At 42.9% G+C, this 14516-nt stretch overlaps 1 protein-coding gene across 4 annotated transcripts in view; it reads right to left on the reverse strand.

The window, feature by feature from the left end:
- SNTB1 (syntrophin beta 1) overlaps window positions 1–14516 on the reverse strand; it is a 278993-nt gene that overhangs the window by 18698 nt on the left and 245779 nt on the right. The window contains exon 5 of one of the 4 annotated variants that reach the window (XR_002734198.1): window positions 13447–13605. The exons of 2 other annotated variants lie outside the window; for them this stretch is intronic. Coding sequence is in view for 1 of the 2 variants with exons in the window: in XM_023224650.1 (XP_023080418.1) it covers window positions 13506–13605 (100 nt within the window). In the remaining variant the exon portion in view is untranslated. Of the gene's footprint in view, window positions 1–12616; window positions 13606–14516 lie in introns of those variants that run through there. One more of the 4 variants, XM_023224650.1, reaches the window with a different exon arrangement.

The raw sequence follows: 14516 nt of genomic DNA on the forward strand, positions 1-14516 counted from the left end.
CCTGGTCTCCTCTCTCTAACTCCCTGGAATCTAGCACATGGTAGGTGTTCAGTAAATGTTGGCTGGGTAACTGCATGAATACATGTTTTTTCAAAAGGTTTTTAACATGTGAATTCAGTTTTGCAAAGGAAAGTATACACATACACAAACACACAACACAACACAATTCTGAAATACTCTTAACATTCAGGGCCAGTGAAATGGCTTCCTAATGTGCTCTTTATTTGTAGATCATACTTGGAAACACATTACTGTAGCCAGATTCTGGGAACTAAGCACCAAGTAAATGTCAGCTGGACATTAAGATTTCAAAAATTGTCATCTGGACATTTGGAAAGGTAAGGCTAAAATCTATCTGCCTGGCTTTTTCCCATTCTGCCAGGAACAGCCTTTTTACATTCCTTCCAAGATTCTTCCCAAAGATCTGTCCTGATCTGCAGTCTCAGGGGGGCTCTGAAATAGCTATTATTTATATTTCAATTATTTTACATTTTAAGCTCTGTGTGTATCCTTAAAAATATGACCATCTGTCTCTTATCTGTTGCAAGAACTAAACTATAGCAACCAAGAAAATGCTGTCTCCCAAGAGAAGATAACTTTCTTACCCAGCTAGAAAAAAAATACTGCACCCTGGGACGGGGTTTCAAGCTGCAGTTCACACCCAATTTCTAAGTGTTATCTGAAACTGCTTGAGAAAACCAAGGACGTGCTTTGTTCTTCATAAAATTGGTTAGTTGCAAAACTCAGAAACACATTCCCATGGTTGGAAGCAAAGCTATAAATCACAGAAAGGTTTTACATTTCCTATTAGCCAGGAGTGTGAATAAGTGAAAAAATAAATAGGACTGTATAATATCAGAGAGGGGCAACAGAATGAAGTCATAGGTAGGAGGAGGTAAAGCAAAACTCAGATACCTGGATCCAAATCCCAGCTCTACTACTCATTATGTGACCTTGGCAAGTTTCTTAAACTCTCCATGCCTTAGCTTCCTCAACTGCAAACTGGGGATAATAATATGATCACCTCATGGTGGTGTTGTGAAAATTAAATAAGTTAATAAATGAATATTCCATGGAGCAGTGCTTGGCACATAATACATAGTAACAGCCATTATTCTTATTAGAACCTAAGTTTGATCAGGGTAGAAATTTTTATTTGATTATTCCCTGCTGTATTCCCAGCACCTAGAACAGTTCTAGGCACATAGCAGGCACTCAGTATCTGTTAAATGAACGACTAAATGAATAGCTGGAATATAAAGAGAACATTTTCTCAAGAAGTTTGTGATTAATGACTAGTATATGACTCCTCTCCCACTCTCAGCCCTTCAACCACACAAAGCAGTAGCTAATGCCAAATCCAAAGAACTTGGGTTTATGTCCACTACATGCTAATTTCCAGATTAATTCAGCCCTGAAAAAAAGTGATCTTGAAAGGTAACTGAGATTAGATGCTTTATGAGAATAGCCTAACATCAATTTCCTGCTGCTTCTTTTAAATCTATCTTTAGTGACCGGTGTTTTCAGTAGTAACTTGGTTGTTTAGGGAGGTAGAGTTACCTTCTTTTGGTCTGGGGGATAGAAGTTACCTATTTTTTTGAAAAAGTGAAAGTTGTTAAGATTTCACATTCATGGTCAGCATGGATCCAATTTGAAGACTTGTATATAAACGGGTCCCTAAGCAAGATAAAAATAATTTATAAAATGTCTTTAAATGACTTTAAATGCCCAAAGTGATTAATTCCATGAGGCTCAAACTGGCTGCATGATAGGACCACTTTTGGGCCAAATCTTTGTCCAGGACATTGGGGAACTCATTCCTGCAGGACATCAGGCCAAGTGTTTCTCTCTCCACTGACAGCTGAGGTATCAGATTGCATATTGTTTCTGGATCTTCAAATATACCCCTTAGCCGGACTAGTTTTGAACAAAACAAAAAATCCCCAAAAACCTGTCTTTCAAGAAATGCTTATGCATTAATTTAATTCTGGAGAGATATCAGAGAATGTTGCATAAAATGTCCCATACAAAAACATTATCATTAATATCCTTAATTAAAACACAAACAATTACAGCACACAGATTCAGCCAAATTAGTAAAATTACATATTAGGTAACTGGGTTGCTAAGCAATGTTACATCCTCATTTTACTTAATTGCTGTAATTAGCATCTCCCAGCAGATGCCACAATGCAAGCCACACACACACACACACACACACACACACACACACACACACAGCACTGGCCAGATCCCTTACATGGTTCTGGCAGTCTCAAGTACTTTCATCCACTGGCCACCCCAGTGGAGCCTGGGAGTCAACAGACCCTTCAGGAAAGAAATGAGGGTCAAAGAATCACTAACAAGTACCAAATGGTCAGGTGAGAGGGGCTTCCCAGGAACACTCTCTAACCCCCTGCATCATTTCCCCCAGCTAGAAATAGCCAATCAATTGCATCATTTATATCTTCTAACCTCATTTCATCTGGGCCGGGTACAGTGGCTCATGCCTGTAATCCCAGCACTTTGGGAGGCCGAGGCAGGTGGATCACCTGAGGTCAGGAGTTCGAGACCAGCCTGGCCAACATGGCGAAATCCTGTCTCTACTAAAAATAAAAAAATTAGTCAGGCTTGGTGGTGGGCACCTGTGATCCCAGCTACTCAGGAGGCGGAGGTAGGAGAATTGCTTGAACCCTGGAGGCAGAGGTTGCAGTGAGCCGAGATTGCACCATTGCACTCCTGCCTGGGTGACAGAGCAAGACGTCGTCTCAAAATAAATAAATAAATAAACTCCTTTCATCTAAATATGGTGGTGAAAGGCAAGGTCTCGTGTCTCAGAAAGTTGATATTGAGGAATATTGACTATAAGAAATGAACAAATTAGTACAGGTGAATAGCCATGAAACAGCTTGGAGTCAATTCCTGACTATTCAGTGGCATTATCCAGGTAGATTTCCAGAGACAAGTGGCTGTCCTCCATACCTTTCTTTGTGCCCTCGTGATCTGCCTCGTGATCTGCCAGTAGTATTATGGACAGAGAAAAGCGGATGTTCACCGCGTGAAAGGTTGTGTGGATGTATTATCTCGTTTAATTTCCACAACGCTTCTTTGAAAGTGGTATTATGAGCTCCACTTTATAAACAAGGAATCCATGGTTCTATGCAGTGAAATAACTGCTTAGGATCCCACAGGTGGTGTTGAGAATTTGAACCCAGGGCTATATGACTACAGAGTCCATACTCTTTCTATCACACACAAAAAGAGCCAGCCTCCAGCTCACCAACTATAGGTGGGGAAGGAAACTGAAGGGAAAGAGGCTGGGCGCAGTGGCTCACACCTATAATCCCAGCATTTTGGGAGGCTGAGACGGGTGGATCACTTGAGGTCAGGAGTTCGAGACCAGCCTGGCCAACATGGTGAAACCCCATCTCTACTAAAATACAAAAATAGATGGGCGTGGTAGCACACGCCTGTAATCCCAGCTATTTAGGAGGCCGAGGATCGTTTGAACCCAGGAGGGGGGGATTGGAGTGAGCCGAGATTGCACCACTGCACTCCAGCCTGGGAAATAGAGTGAGACTCCATCTCAAAAAGAAAAAAAAGAAAAGAAAAATTAAGAAACTTGAAAGGAAAGAATATAATGCAGACTTCAGGTCATCCATGGGTTTAATTTATCCCTGTGCTGCTCTCCTCCAGAGGGAAACAGGAATTACAATCTGATGGATATTCTCACATCATGACGGTCCAACGTCTCGGGAAATTTTTCCTTTGAAGTTACCTTTTTTATTATTATTATTATTATTTAACACTCTTGGAGCTATACATTTTAAATAATTTTTTAATCTTTTAATTAACTCTTACATATTCTCTTGTCTAACTATGCTTTAATTAGTTCAACATACATCCCATTGTGTATATAGAATACATAGTATAAAAAGACCTTCAGGAATGTCTCCATGGATGGTAATGACTAAAATCGGTCCTATTTTAATGGAAAATTGAAACCATGAGCAAATAACCTGAACAATCAGCTCTTATAACACTCAGCTTTTCCTATTTCATACTGCTTCCAGAAATTCTCCCACCATCAGCCGTGGCTACAGTGTTGGCCACTCACAGGAGCCTATTAAGTTTCTCTAACTGAAATGAACATTCCTGCCCCAAAGAGGAAGCCATCTGCAGGCCTCCTGTCTGTGGAGCTGTTACAAGTAGCATTTAGAGCTGGCTCTGTTGTGTGTGCCAAGGAGTTGCAGTCTTCCAGCTCCGTCCTACCCTCCCCCAAACCCATCCAAACAGCCAACAGTTTCATTAACCTCAGTCCTTAGAGCTCAATTACTGTGATTTAAGACACTAGGATTCCCAGATAAAATGCAGAGTCAAATATGTCAAATTACTTACTTTAATTACAATTATTTTATCTGGTCTTTAACAATTGCTAACATTAATCAGTCATTTATTATGTCTCAGTCATATGCTTAATATTTACATATGCTATCTCAATCAGTCCTATCAATCATTGTATAAAATGGAAGATATTACCGCCCCCTTTGTTCAGATGAGGAGCCTCTGATTTGGAGAGACTGGTATTTTGCCCAAGATCGCACTGCAAGTAGAGGTCTCAGGATTCAACTCCTGGTTTGTCTGATTTCAAAATCCATGGATCCCCTCACTCTTCTTATATCCCACCCACCACTCCTGAGGGGCTCCTGGTGAGCAGGAGAGAAGACCAGAGACCAGACACCGGAAGATCACTAGGTATATGGGGACAAATGGGATGGCTGGGTGTGGAAGGCAAACCCCACACTTCCCAGTTTGACAGCGGTTAGATTCTTGGGCATGTAAATTTCTTCATGCCACCCCAGGCAATGCCCATAGAATATGCCCCATATCCTCTACCAGTAAGGATGACCCCCAGGGTTAGCATGGAAACCACAGGCTGACTGGAATTTACTGTTTGACAAATGCAATAGGCCAAACTTTCTAGTGAAAAGAATTCCTAAAATTTCTGAGGCTGGCCTGAGGCAGCTACTCCTACTACTTTTAGCACTTAGAAATGGGTTAGTTGTGGGCAACCTGCTTGGGTCCCCTTCCACCCTTCCATGCTGTGGAAGCTTTGTTCTTTCGCTCTTCACAATAACCCTTGCTACTGCTCAAAAAATAAATAAATAATAATAATAATAAATAAAAAATAAAGAAAAAAAAAGAAGAAGAAAGAAACGGGTTAGTTGCTTAGGCACCAAGGATTACCCACCAGGTTTAGCCGAAATGCTCAGTATGCCTGGCTCCCAAGCAATCTGGGAGCAGAGAAGTGCACATTCTTCAGTTCCTCTTTCAAGGCAACCCCACACCCTTCTCTTAGGCCCACGGGACGATAAACTGGACTCAGAGCAGTGTCACTCTTTTTATAAGCTCTGTGTTCCCAAAACTCCCACCAGCCACTGGGACTGGGTGCGCAGAATTTCTGGGTTAAACCTCCTCTATAACTCCAGAAATAATGTGACCTTAATCCTCACTCTCTGTAGACCCATCTCATTTGCCAATTATGACGACAGTGACAAAAAAACTAACACTCTTACTCCGTATAAGGGAGCATAACTTTTTTTTTTTTAAATGTTTAGCAATATCAAATAAACTTTGGCTAAGCAAAAAAATGTTTTCCCAAGGACTCATAAAAAGCTGAGGGATGAGAATCGCTAAAATTACAACATGTTTGCAAACTTCCCGAGTGCACTGCTATAAATTGTACCATCAATGGACTCACAAGGGCACCATCCACGTTTGACAGCAAGAGAGGAGAGATGACTGCTCGTAAACATCTCTGCATGGCAGTCGACACCAAGAACATGTTGTGAGCATTTCTGGTGCCACTTCTGTGAAACACACAATCAAATTTTCATCCTCCAGAAAAATATAAATTAGATGTGCCTGGGCCTTAAAAGGAAAACCCAAGCAAAGAAACACATCAACTGTGAACTCTTTGAGGGAATAGCTTGATTTAGAAGAAAACTGTTTCCTACTGGCTATAGTCCTGGCCATTCCCTCTTATGCTAGAGAAAAGACTGAAAGAAGCTCCCTAGTTCTGCTATGGGGAAGAGAAAGGGAATGACAGTCACCTGGCCCTACTATGTGTATTTATGAAAAATAAGGCTGGCCAGGCACGGTGGCTCATGCCTGTAATCTCAGCACTTTGGGAGGCCAAGGCAGATGGATCACTTGAGGTCAGGAGTTTGAGACCAGCCTGACCAACATGGTGAAACCCCATCTCTGCTAAAAATACAAAAAAGCCAGGCATGGAGGCTCACACCTATAATCCCAGCTACTTGGGAAGCTGAGGCAGGAGAATTGCCTGAACCTGGGAGGTGGAGGTTGCAGTGAGCCGATATCACACCATTGCACTCCAGCCTGGGCAACAAGAGCAAAACTCTGTCTCAAAAAATAAAAAAAAAAAAAAAAAGAAAAAGAAGGCTGTACATAGGTCATTGCTATGAATGGCATTGTGCCCCTTTCCACCCAATTCATGTGTTGAAGCCCTAACCTCCAAGGTGACTGTATTTGAGATAGGGCCTAAGAGGAGTTGGTTAAAGCTAAATGGGGGGCCCTGATATGATAGGATTAGTGTCTTCAAAATGATAAGAGACAATGGAGAGCTTGCATTCTCTCTCCATGCACACACAAAGTACAGGTCATTTGAGAACGTGAAAACAGGGCAGCAGTCCCAGGAAGATGGTGCTCACCAGAAACTGATCATGCTGGCACCTAATCTGGGGCTTGTAGCTGCTAAAATTGTGAGGAAATAAATATCTGTTGTTTAAGTCACCCAGTCTATAGTATTTTGTTATGGCTAATACATTCATCATATTTTAATTTTCATAATTGCAATAGATATTATTATTATTATCATTATTTTGAGACAGAGTTTCACTCTTGTCACCCAGGCTGGAGTGCAATGGTGTGATCTCGGATCACTGCAACCTCCGCCTCCTGGGTTCAAGCAATTCTCCTGTCTCAACCTCCCACGTAGCTGGGATTACAGGCATGCACTGTCATGCCTGGCTAATTTTGTATTTTTAGTAGAGACAGGGTGTCTCCATGTTGGTCAGGCTGGTCTTGAACTCCCGACCTCAGGTGATCCACCCGCCTCGGCCTCCCAAAGTGGTGGGATTACAGGTGTGAGCCACCATGCCCAGCCTATGATTCTATTTTTCAGATGTGGAAACAGATCAGAGAGAAGACGTCACTTGCTCGTGGTCATAAACTGGGGCTTGCCTGGGCAAAACTGCAGTGCGCACCCAGGTCTGTCAAATCTGATATGATGAAACACTGTTTTCCCTCTCTACCAGCAAATCCAATTATCTTCCATTTATTAAGGAGATATTTTTGGAGGCTTTTTGTTGGCTTATCTCTTAATTTTTAGTTTTGGCTAACAGGATGGATTTTAAGTTTTTTTAGCAGGTGTTATAATGATGACCTGTGAATTTTAGTTGGTTACAAATTTTCAGTGTGATGGAGTTCTTTTAAAAATGTAGCCAATGTATTTTTAAACCCCAAAATAGAAGAGGGGTTAAAAAATTAGAAAATAACTAAATTTATTTAGCACTTGCCATATGTCAAGCACTAATCTAAGCAGTTTACATGATCTAGTGTAATCCTTATAATAACCTATTAATCAGGTACAGATACTGGGCACATATTACTGATGAAGGACATAAGGCAAAAAGAGATTACAAAACTTGCCCAAGGCTCCAAGGCTTGGTAAGTAGCAAGGCTGGGATTCGGAGCCAGGTTGTCAGTTTCTAGAATCCAAGCTCTGGAGCATTCGTGTGATGGACACTCTGCAGCCATGAAAATAAAGCTAGGAAAGAATGCAAAATACCAGTGAAAATGCGCTAGAAGGTCATCTAAGTGAAAAGGAAGGGCAGCAACACACCACATTTTAGGAGCTGTGGATCACTCTGTGAGGCCGGGACCCAGGACAGCCTTAGAACTGATCCATTGGTGGTCATCACAGCTTGCGGCCAAACTTGTGGTTTCTGAAGAACCACAGGGAAAAGAACCACATCGTTGCTGCGGAGTTCCCCTCCCACCATGCTGTGGTTTGAATGTTTGTGTCCCCCCAGAATTCATGTTGAAACTGAAGCTCTAATGCAAAAAAAAGGATTAAGAGGTAGGGCCTTTAAGGAGGTGACTAGGTCCTGAGGGCCCCACTCTGATGGATAGGATTAGTGCCTTTTAAAAGGGCTTGGGGAGCCTGGCGTGGTGGCTCACGCCTGTAATCCCAGCACTTTGGGAGGCTGAGGCAGGTGGATCACCTGAGGTCAGGAGTTTGAGACCAGCCTGGCCAACGTAATGGCCTATTAAAATACAAAAATTAGCCAGGTGTGGTGTCTCTCTATTAAATACAAAATTAGCCGGTGTCTCTATTAAATACAAAATAGAGACTGGTTGTGGTGTCCCTATTACATACAAAAGTTAGCCAGTGTCTTTATTGAAAATACAAAAATTAGCCATGTGTGGTGATGGGTGCCTGTGGTCCCAGCTACTTGGGAGGCTGAGGCAGGAGAATCACTTGAACCTGGGAGGTGGAGGTTGCAGTGAGCCGAGGTTGCGCCATTGCACTATAGCCTGGCGACAAGAACAAGACTCTGTCTCAAAAAAAAAAAACAATAAAAACAAAAAACGGGGGGCTTGGGAAGTCTGTTAGTCCCTTTTTTTTGCCCTTCCACCCACGTGAGAACACAGCAACAGGCTCCATCTATGGAGCTGAGAACATGACTTCACCAGACAGCAAATCTGCTGGCACCTTGATCTTGGACTTCCCAGTCTCCAGAACTGTGAGAACTGCATTTCTATTACTTATAAATTACCCAGGCTAAGTTATTTTATTACAGCAGCCCCAGATGGACTCGGACACACCACAAACCCCTGAGAAGACGAGAGGCAGCAGCAGCACATAGTCTTCTAAATCAGTAATTCTCAAACTGGAGCCTGTGTCGGAAACACCTGGAGGCTTGTTAAAATCAAAGATGGACCGGGTCCCATTCCCAGAGTTTCTGATTCAGTTGGTCTGGAGTGGAGTTGAATATTTGCTTGTTTAACAGTCCCAAATTGTACTCCCACTGCTGGGTAAGCCAGAAACTCTAGGTCTCTGATTCCATCCACAACTCTGCCCTCACTCTGCGTGATTAGGGGTAACCATTCCCTTGATTGTTAGCTGGAATAAGAGGCCACCCGTTGCATGACTTATTTGTCAGGAAAGAAAACTTTTATATACGATACACTCAGCAAATTCTAAGAGCCACTGAAACTCTAGGAAATAAGGATATGCTCTTAGGAAGCTGCACAGAATAGTGGATAAGAATCAAAAGGTAGAAACAGAATCTCAGGTCCATCTTTTACTGTTACTGTTGCATGACCGTGGGTAAGTAACTTAACTACTTAGTTCCTAAGTTAACTGATCTGTGAAATAGGAATAAAACCTTAACCTTATGGGGTTGTGAGGGTTGAATGTGGTAACCCTGAAAAACATTTTCCTGGTTTGTCAAAAGCACATTCTCCTGATCCACAACCCCAGCCTAAGCCAGAATAACTAAGGCAGGGTTTTGAAGACCTGAATCTTAATAAGCATCCAGATAATTCTCATATTGGGCAAGGTTTGCAAACCCTAATAGAATCCACCTAAAGCATGTAGCCTTGATCTATGCCCAATAAGGGCCAGTCACTACTTCATTACAGAGTTCATCTACTTTTTTTTTTTTTTTTTTTTTTAAAGAGACAGGATCTTGCTCTGGACTCAGGTGCTGGAGTACAGTGGTGCCATCATAGCTCACTGAAACCTTGATCTCCTGGGATCAAGCAATTCTCCCACTTCATCTTCTTAAGTCACTGGGACTATAGGTGTGCACCACCATGCATGGCTAATTGTGTTTTTTTTAATTTTATTTTATTTTTGTAGAGATGGATTCCCCATGTTGTCCAGGCTAGTCTTGCACTTCTGGCCTCAAGCAATCCTCCCACCTCAGCCTCCCAAAGTGCTGGGATTACAGACATGAGCCAAAGTGCTCAGCCCAGCTTGATCTATTTTGAAAATAATATTACCATGGCCATCTTGATAATATCACCCAAGGTGATTAGTTAGTAGGCACAGTATAATACATTTTTAAAAAACATAGCTCTATATTGTAAGTAAAATTATACCATACCTTTATGATTTGTGCATATTACTATTTATAAATTAGATCTCAATACAAGATTTTTAAAATAAAATTTTAAAAACAGGAATGATCCTCTTCTTTAGAAATATACACAGACAAATAATACTAGTAGACAGATTATGTGCCAGATTTGACCACATGCCTATGTGGTCAAATATAAAGGACACGGTGCTGTATACGCTGTATAGAATACATTGCAAGTAAATGAAAGAGTCACTTGTTGAACTTAAATAAGTGGCTAAAAAAGCAGTCAATGGAAGTGCTGGGGTAACCTCTGCAATGGAATGATTCTACTTCCCTTTGAATGCTACCACTTCTGGCACAGACCGTCCCCCACAATCCACCAGAAACCAACAGCATCAGTCCAGCTTCTCACCTCAGATAGCCACCTTTATCCGCAAGGAGATAAGAGTGTCTATTTCAGCTGGGGTGGACCGTGCCTCCTACAACAATTCACTGGGAAGCTCAGCCTGGAGCTTGGCAAAGAGGCTCCATCTCCCTGACATCATCTCACAGAGAAGGCAGGCGTCATTTTTTTCCCCATTGTTTACTTTCTAAAAGTCTTTCTCTAGGTACATCCACAGGGTCTTGGGGAGAAGCTGATCAGGACTGATGCTTAAGCCAAAAGATCAGTTAAAAATCTATTTTACCAAAGTATATTTTCCTTTGGCTTTGGAGACAATGGCATTCCAGTGAGTGTGTTTCACAGATGGGGATTCTGAAAGAGGGAGCTGGGGTGATCAGGCTGGGGTTAAGCACCCTTCTGGAGGAAGGAAGACTAGGATGCGAACTCCCAGCTCTGCCATATCCAGGCTGCCGCCCAGGAGCAGGCAAAAGCTCACCTACTACTTCGAGAGGATAGAATGAGAATGAATAGCCAGTGCCACCTAAGATCCTGGACATACTCTGCCTCATGGACTACCAGCCAGAGACCAGGGCAATCCTTCAGGCCTAATTGTATCATTCCTCACAGGGCTAATATACACACAGAGGAACATTTCCTCTTGCAGTTCAGTGGTTAGGCTGGGTAATTTGGGAGAGGGACAGTGAGTTGAGGGGACAACTATTACAACTGGGTCCCCTTTATGGTTGCATTGTAGACACTGATTTTTTTTTTTTTTTTTTTTTTTTTTTACTGCATCTTCTGTTTTTTGTTTATTTATTTATTTTATTACTATTTTTTTTAAATAGAGTCTTGCTCTGTTGCCCAGGCTGGAGTGCAGTGGCACGATCTTGGCTCACTGCAACGCTGCTTCCCAGGTTCAGGCATTATCATGCCAAACCCTCCCAAGTAGCTGGGATGACAGGCCCCCACCACCATGCTTGGCTAATTTGTATACTTTTAGTAGAGATGGGGTTTCACCATGTTGACCAGGCTGGCCTTGAACCCCTGACTTCAAGTGATCTGCCTACCTTGGCCTCCCAAAGTGCAGGGAGTACAGGTGTGAGCCACGGCGCCCAGCCTGCATCTTCTATTCTAAATGACCACAACGATGCACTGAAGAGGTTTCCATTTCCTGTTTGCATACTGGTTGCGGGCTTATGGGTTTAGGCTATTCATCTGCTTTACTCTCGGTTCAGACCTGGCACCTGTGTCTCTTGTGAACCTGTAACAGACACTTTCAGTGCTCCACTCAAACCTCTTCAGGTCCCGTTTACTGTTTCTGCACACCCATCCCTCCTTCTGGGCCTTGGCTTTTAAGGAATCACACTTAGGACTTTCATGCTTGTGCAGAAGCCTGAAGAGCCTGCGAGACGACATCTCTCCAGGCGGCCTCAGCTGTCCATGGACTGCGGGAGGAATGTACAGGGCCAGTCACTTGCCTGAGTCGGGACAAACTTGGAAGGAGTCATTTACATGCTCTAGGGAAGTGCTGTCTGATAGAATTTTGGTGGTGATGGCAATGTTCTAGATCTGTGCTGTTCAAAATGGTAGTCACTAGCCACAGGTGGCTGTTGGACACTTGAAATATGGCTGAGGAGGCTGAGGATCTGAATTTTAAATTTTACTTAAACTTAATTGTTTTAAATAGCCACATCTGGCTAGTGGCTACCATGCTAAGCAGTCTAGCTCTCAAGCCCCCTATAAGGTCAGGCTGAGACTGAGATTTTGCCTGAAATACTAGCCTCCTTGGTTCCTCTCTCTTGGTTGTCCTTCCCCCTGTCCCTTCCAGGCTTCTCCTGGGAGCATTTGCTTAAGAACTCATTGCCACTTCAGTCCTTGTTGCCATCTCTGCTTCTGAAGAACCAGACCTAAGGCAGAGCCTTTCTCAGTTTCTCGTCTTACCAGGGGGTTGGAGTCCCAGTGCTAAACCTGGTTACATGATAGGAAAGCTAAGAAAAAAACAAAAGAGGGGAGACTCCTGGGGAGCAATTTATCTCTTCCTGTAGCTGAGTACTTTGTGTCCTCACAGAATTTTTTTTTTTTTTTTTTTTTTTACAATGGAATCAGGATCACTGGAAAATTGTTTGGATTCAACAGTCACTCCTGGGACATTTGTTATTTGACACCAAATGTAAAAATATCTACCCAGATCACATCCATGACTCTTATCATCCCCAAACTCCTGCCACTCCCCATGGTTCCAATTTCAAAAGGTAAAAAAGGATACACTAGTGAAAAGTCTTCCTCCCCATCTCCCACCTCTGTGCCAATCCCCAGTGGTACCAAGGCACAGGTAGGCAAGTGACACACAGTTCCAGAACTGGAATCCCACCTCCATCTCTCAGAAGCTATACCACCTGGGATGATTCCTGAACTCTTCTGAGCCTCAGGTACCTAATCTGCAAAATGACCTCTGTGCTTGGATCTCCCCTAAGCCTGGAATGCCCACGCCCATCTCTGGGCTCCCTTCCCTGGTTCCTCTGGTGAGTTTTCCCTCAGGCTTCAATTCAACATGACTTCTACTGCAAGGAGTCCTCCACCACTCTCCAGGCAGAGTTTGGCATTTTTTGTTGTCTTTATTGCAAACAGTTCCTTACGCGTTCCTGTACGTTGGCACACTTTGTTCCAGATAATGCTAGGTTCACAAGTTTGAATTTTTTTCACCTCTTTATCCCTTGCCCCAGTTATAACTCCTGGCACATAGTAGATGATTTATAAATGTTGACTGACGAATGAAAGAATAAATGAAAAAGCAGCCCCTATTGTTCATAATGCCAAGAAACTGTGAGAACAAGGCTATATACTAGGGTGAATTTTATTTTCATGTTGCCTGAGGGGTGCAGAAACTACCTTATTTCAACTTTCGTTTCCGAAAATCATTTCAAGAGGCTTGGGTCCAACTTTCCTTCTTAGTAACTGGAATCCAGTGACTGTGGTCTAATCTTTCTTTGGTTTCTGTTGTGGGAATGTCTCAGAATCTGAAGATAACGTTGTTCAATTGGATGAGGACTGTGGATGCAAAGTACAGAAAGCAATAGTGATTGGGCCGAATTCTCATGGGCCCCAAGACACAGCCTGAGTCTTGTGTGCAGTTAAGGATGTTTACATTCTGATTATTGAGGTTTTTTGTTTTTGTTTTTTTTGAGACGGAGTCCCACTCTGTCACCCAGGCTGGAGTGCAGTGGCGCAATCTCGGCTCACTGCAACCTCTGCCTTCCAGGCTCTAGTGATTCTCCTGCTTCAGCCTCCTGAGCAGCTGAGAACCACAAATGGGCGCCACCACACCCGGCTAATTTTTGTATTTTGGTAGAGATGGGGTTTTACCATGTTATCCGGGCTGGTCTCGAACTCATGATTTCAGATGATCTGCCCTCCTTGGCCTCCCAAAGTGCTGGGATTACAGGTGTGAGCCAGCGTACCCGGCCATGATTACTACAGTTTTATTACAAAGCTGCATTGTACTTTAATAGCCATTCTGCCAAACATTTTGAAGCTCGAAAGCTTCAAATATTAAATTACTTCTAAATTTTATTTTTCAAAAGTGATCTAGGCCTGGTTCCTCGCCCCGAAAACCTCCTCTATTCAGCTCTGGGGCCAATAATTTCCATCTTTAGCTCCCCACCCACCCGGTCCCACCCCCACTGCTGGTCTTCATTATCAATCATGACTGGAAGTAACAAGGATTTTTCTGGAATTTCAGCTCTATTCACTGCTGGCATTTTAACCTTGTGTTACTTCTTGCTCTGCTACTGGGTCTCATTGTCCTCCTTGCAGCCAGCTGACCGTTGACCATAACCCGTTTGGCAGCTCAGTACTTCCTGGATGGAGAGCCCAGCTAATTTCTGTCTACATCTTGCTCAGGTCAGATGCTCCAAAACCTCCGTCCACTATGCTTTGTCTCTTGGACCAAACTCCTTCCA

The sequence above is a fragment of the Piliocolobus tephrosceles genome, chromosome 7 (assembly GCF_002776525.5).
Source record: "Piliocolobus tephrosceles isolate RC106 chromosome 7, ASM277652v3, whole genome shotgun sequence".
In the NCBI taxonomy this organism is placed as follows: domain Eukaryota; kingdom Metazoa; phylum Chordata; class Mammalia; order Primates; family Cercopithecidae; genus Piliocolobus; species Piliocolobus tephrosceles.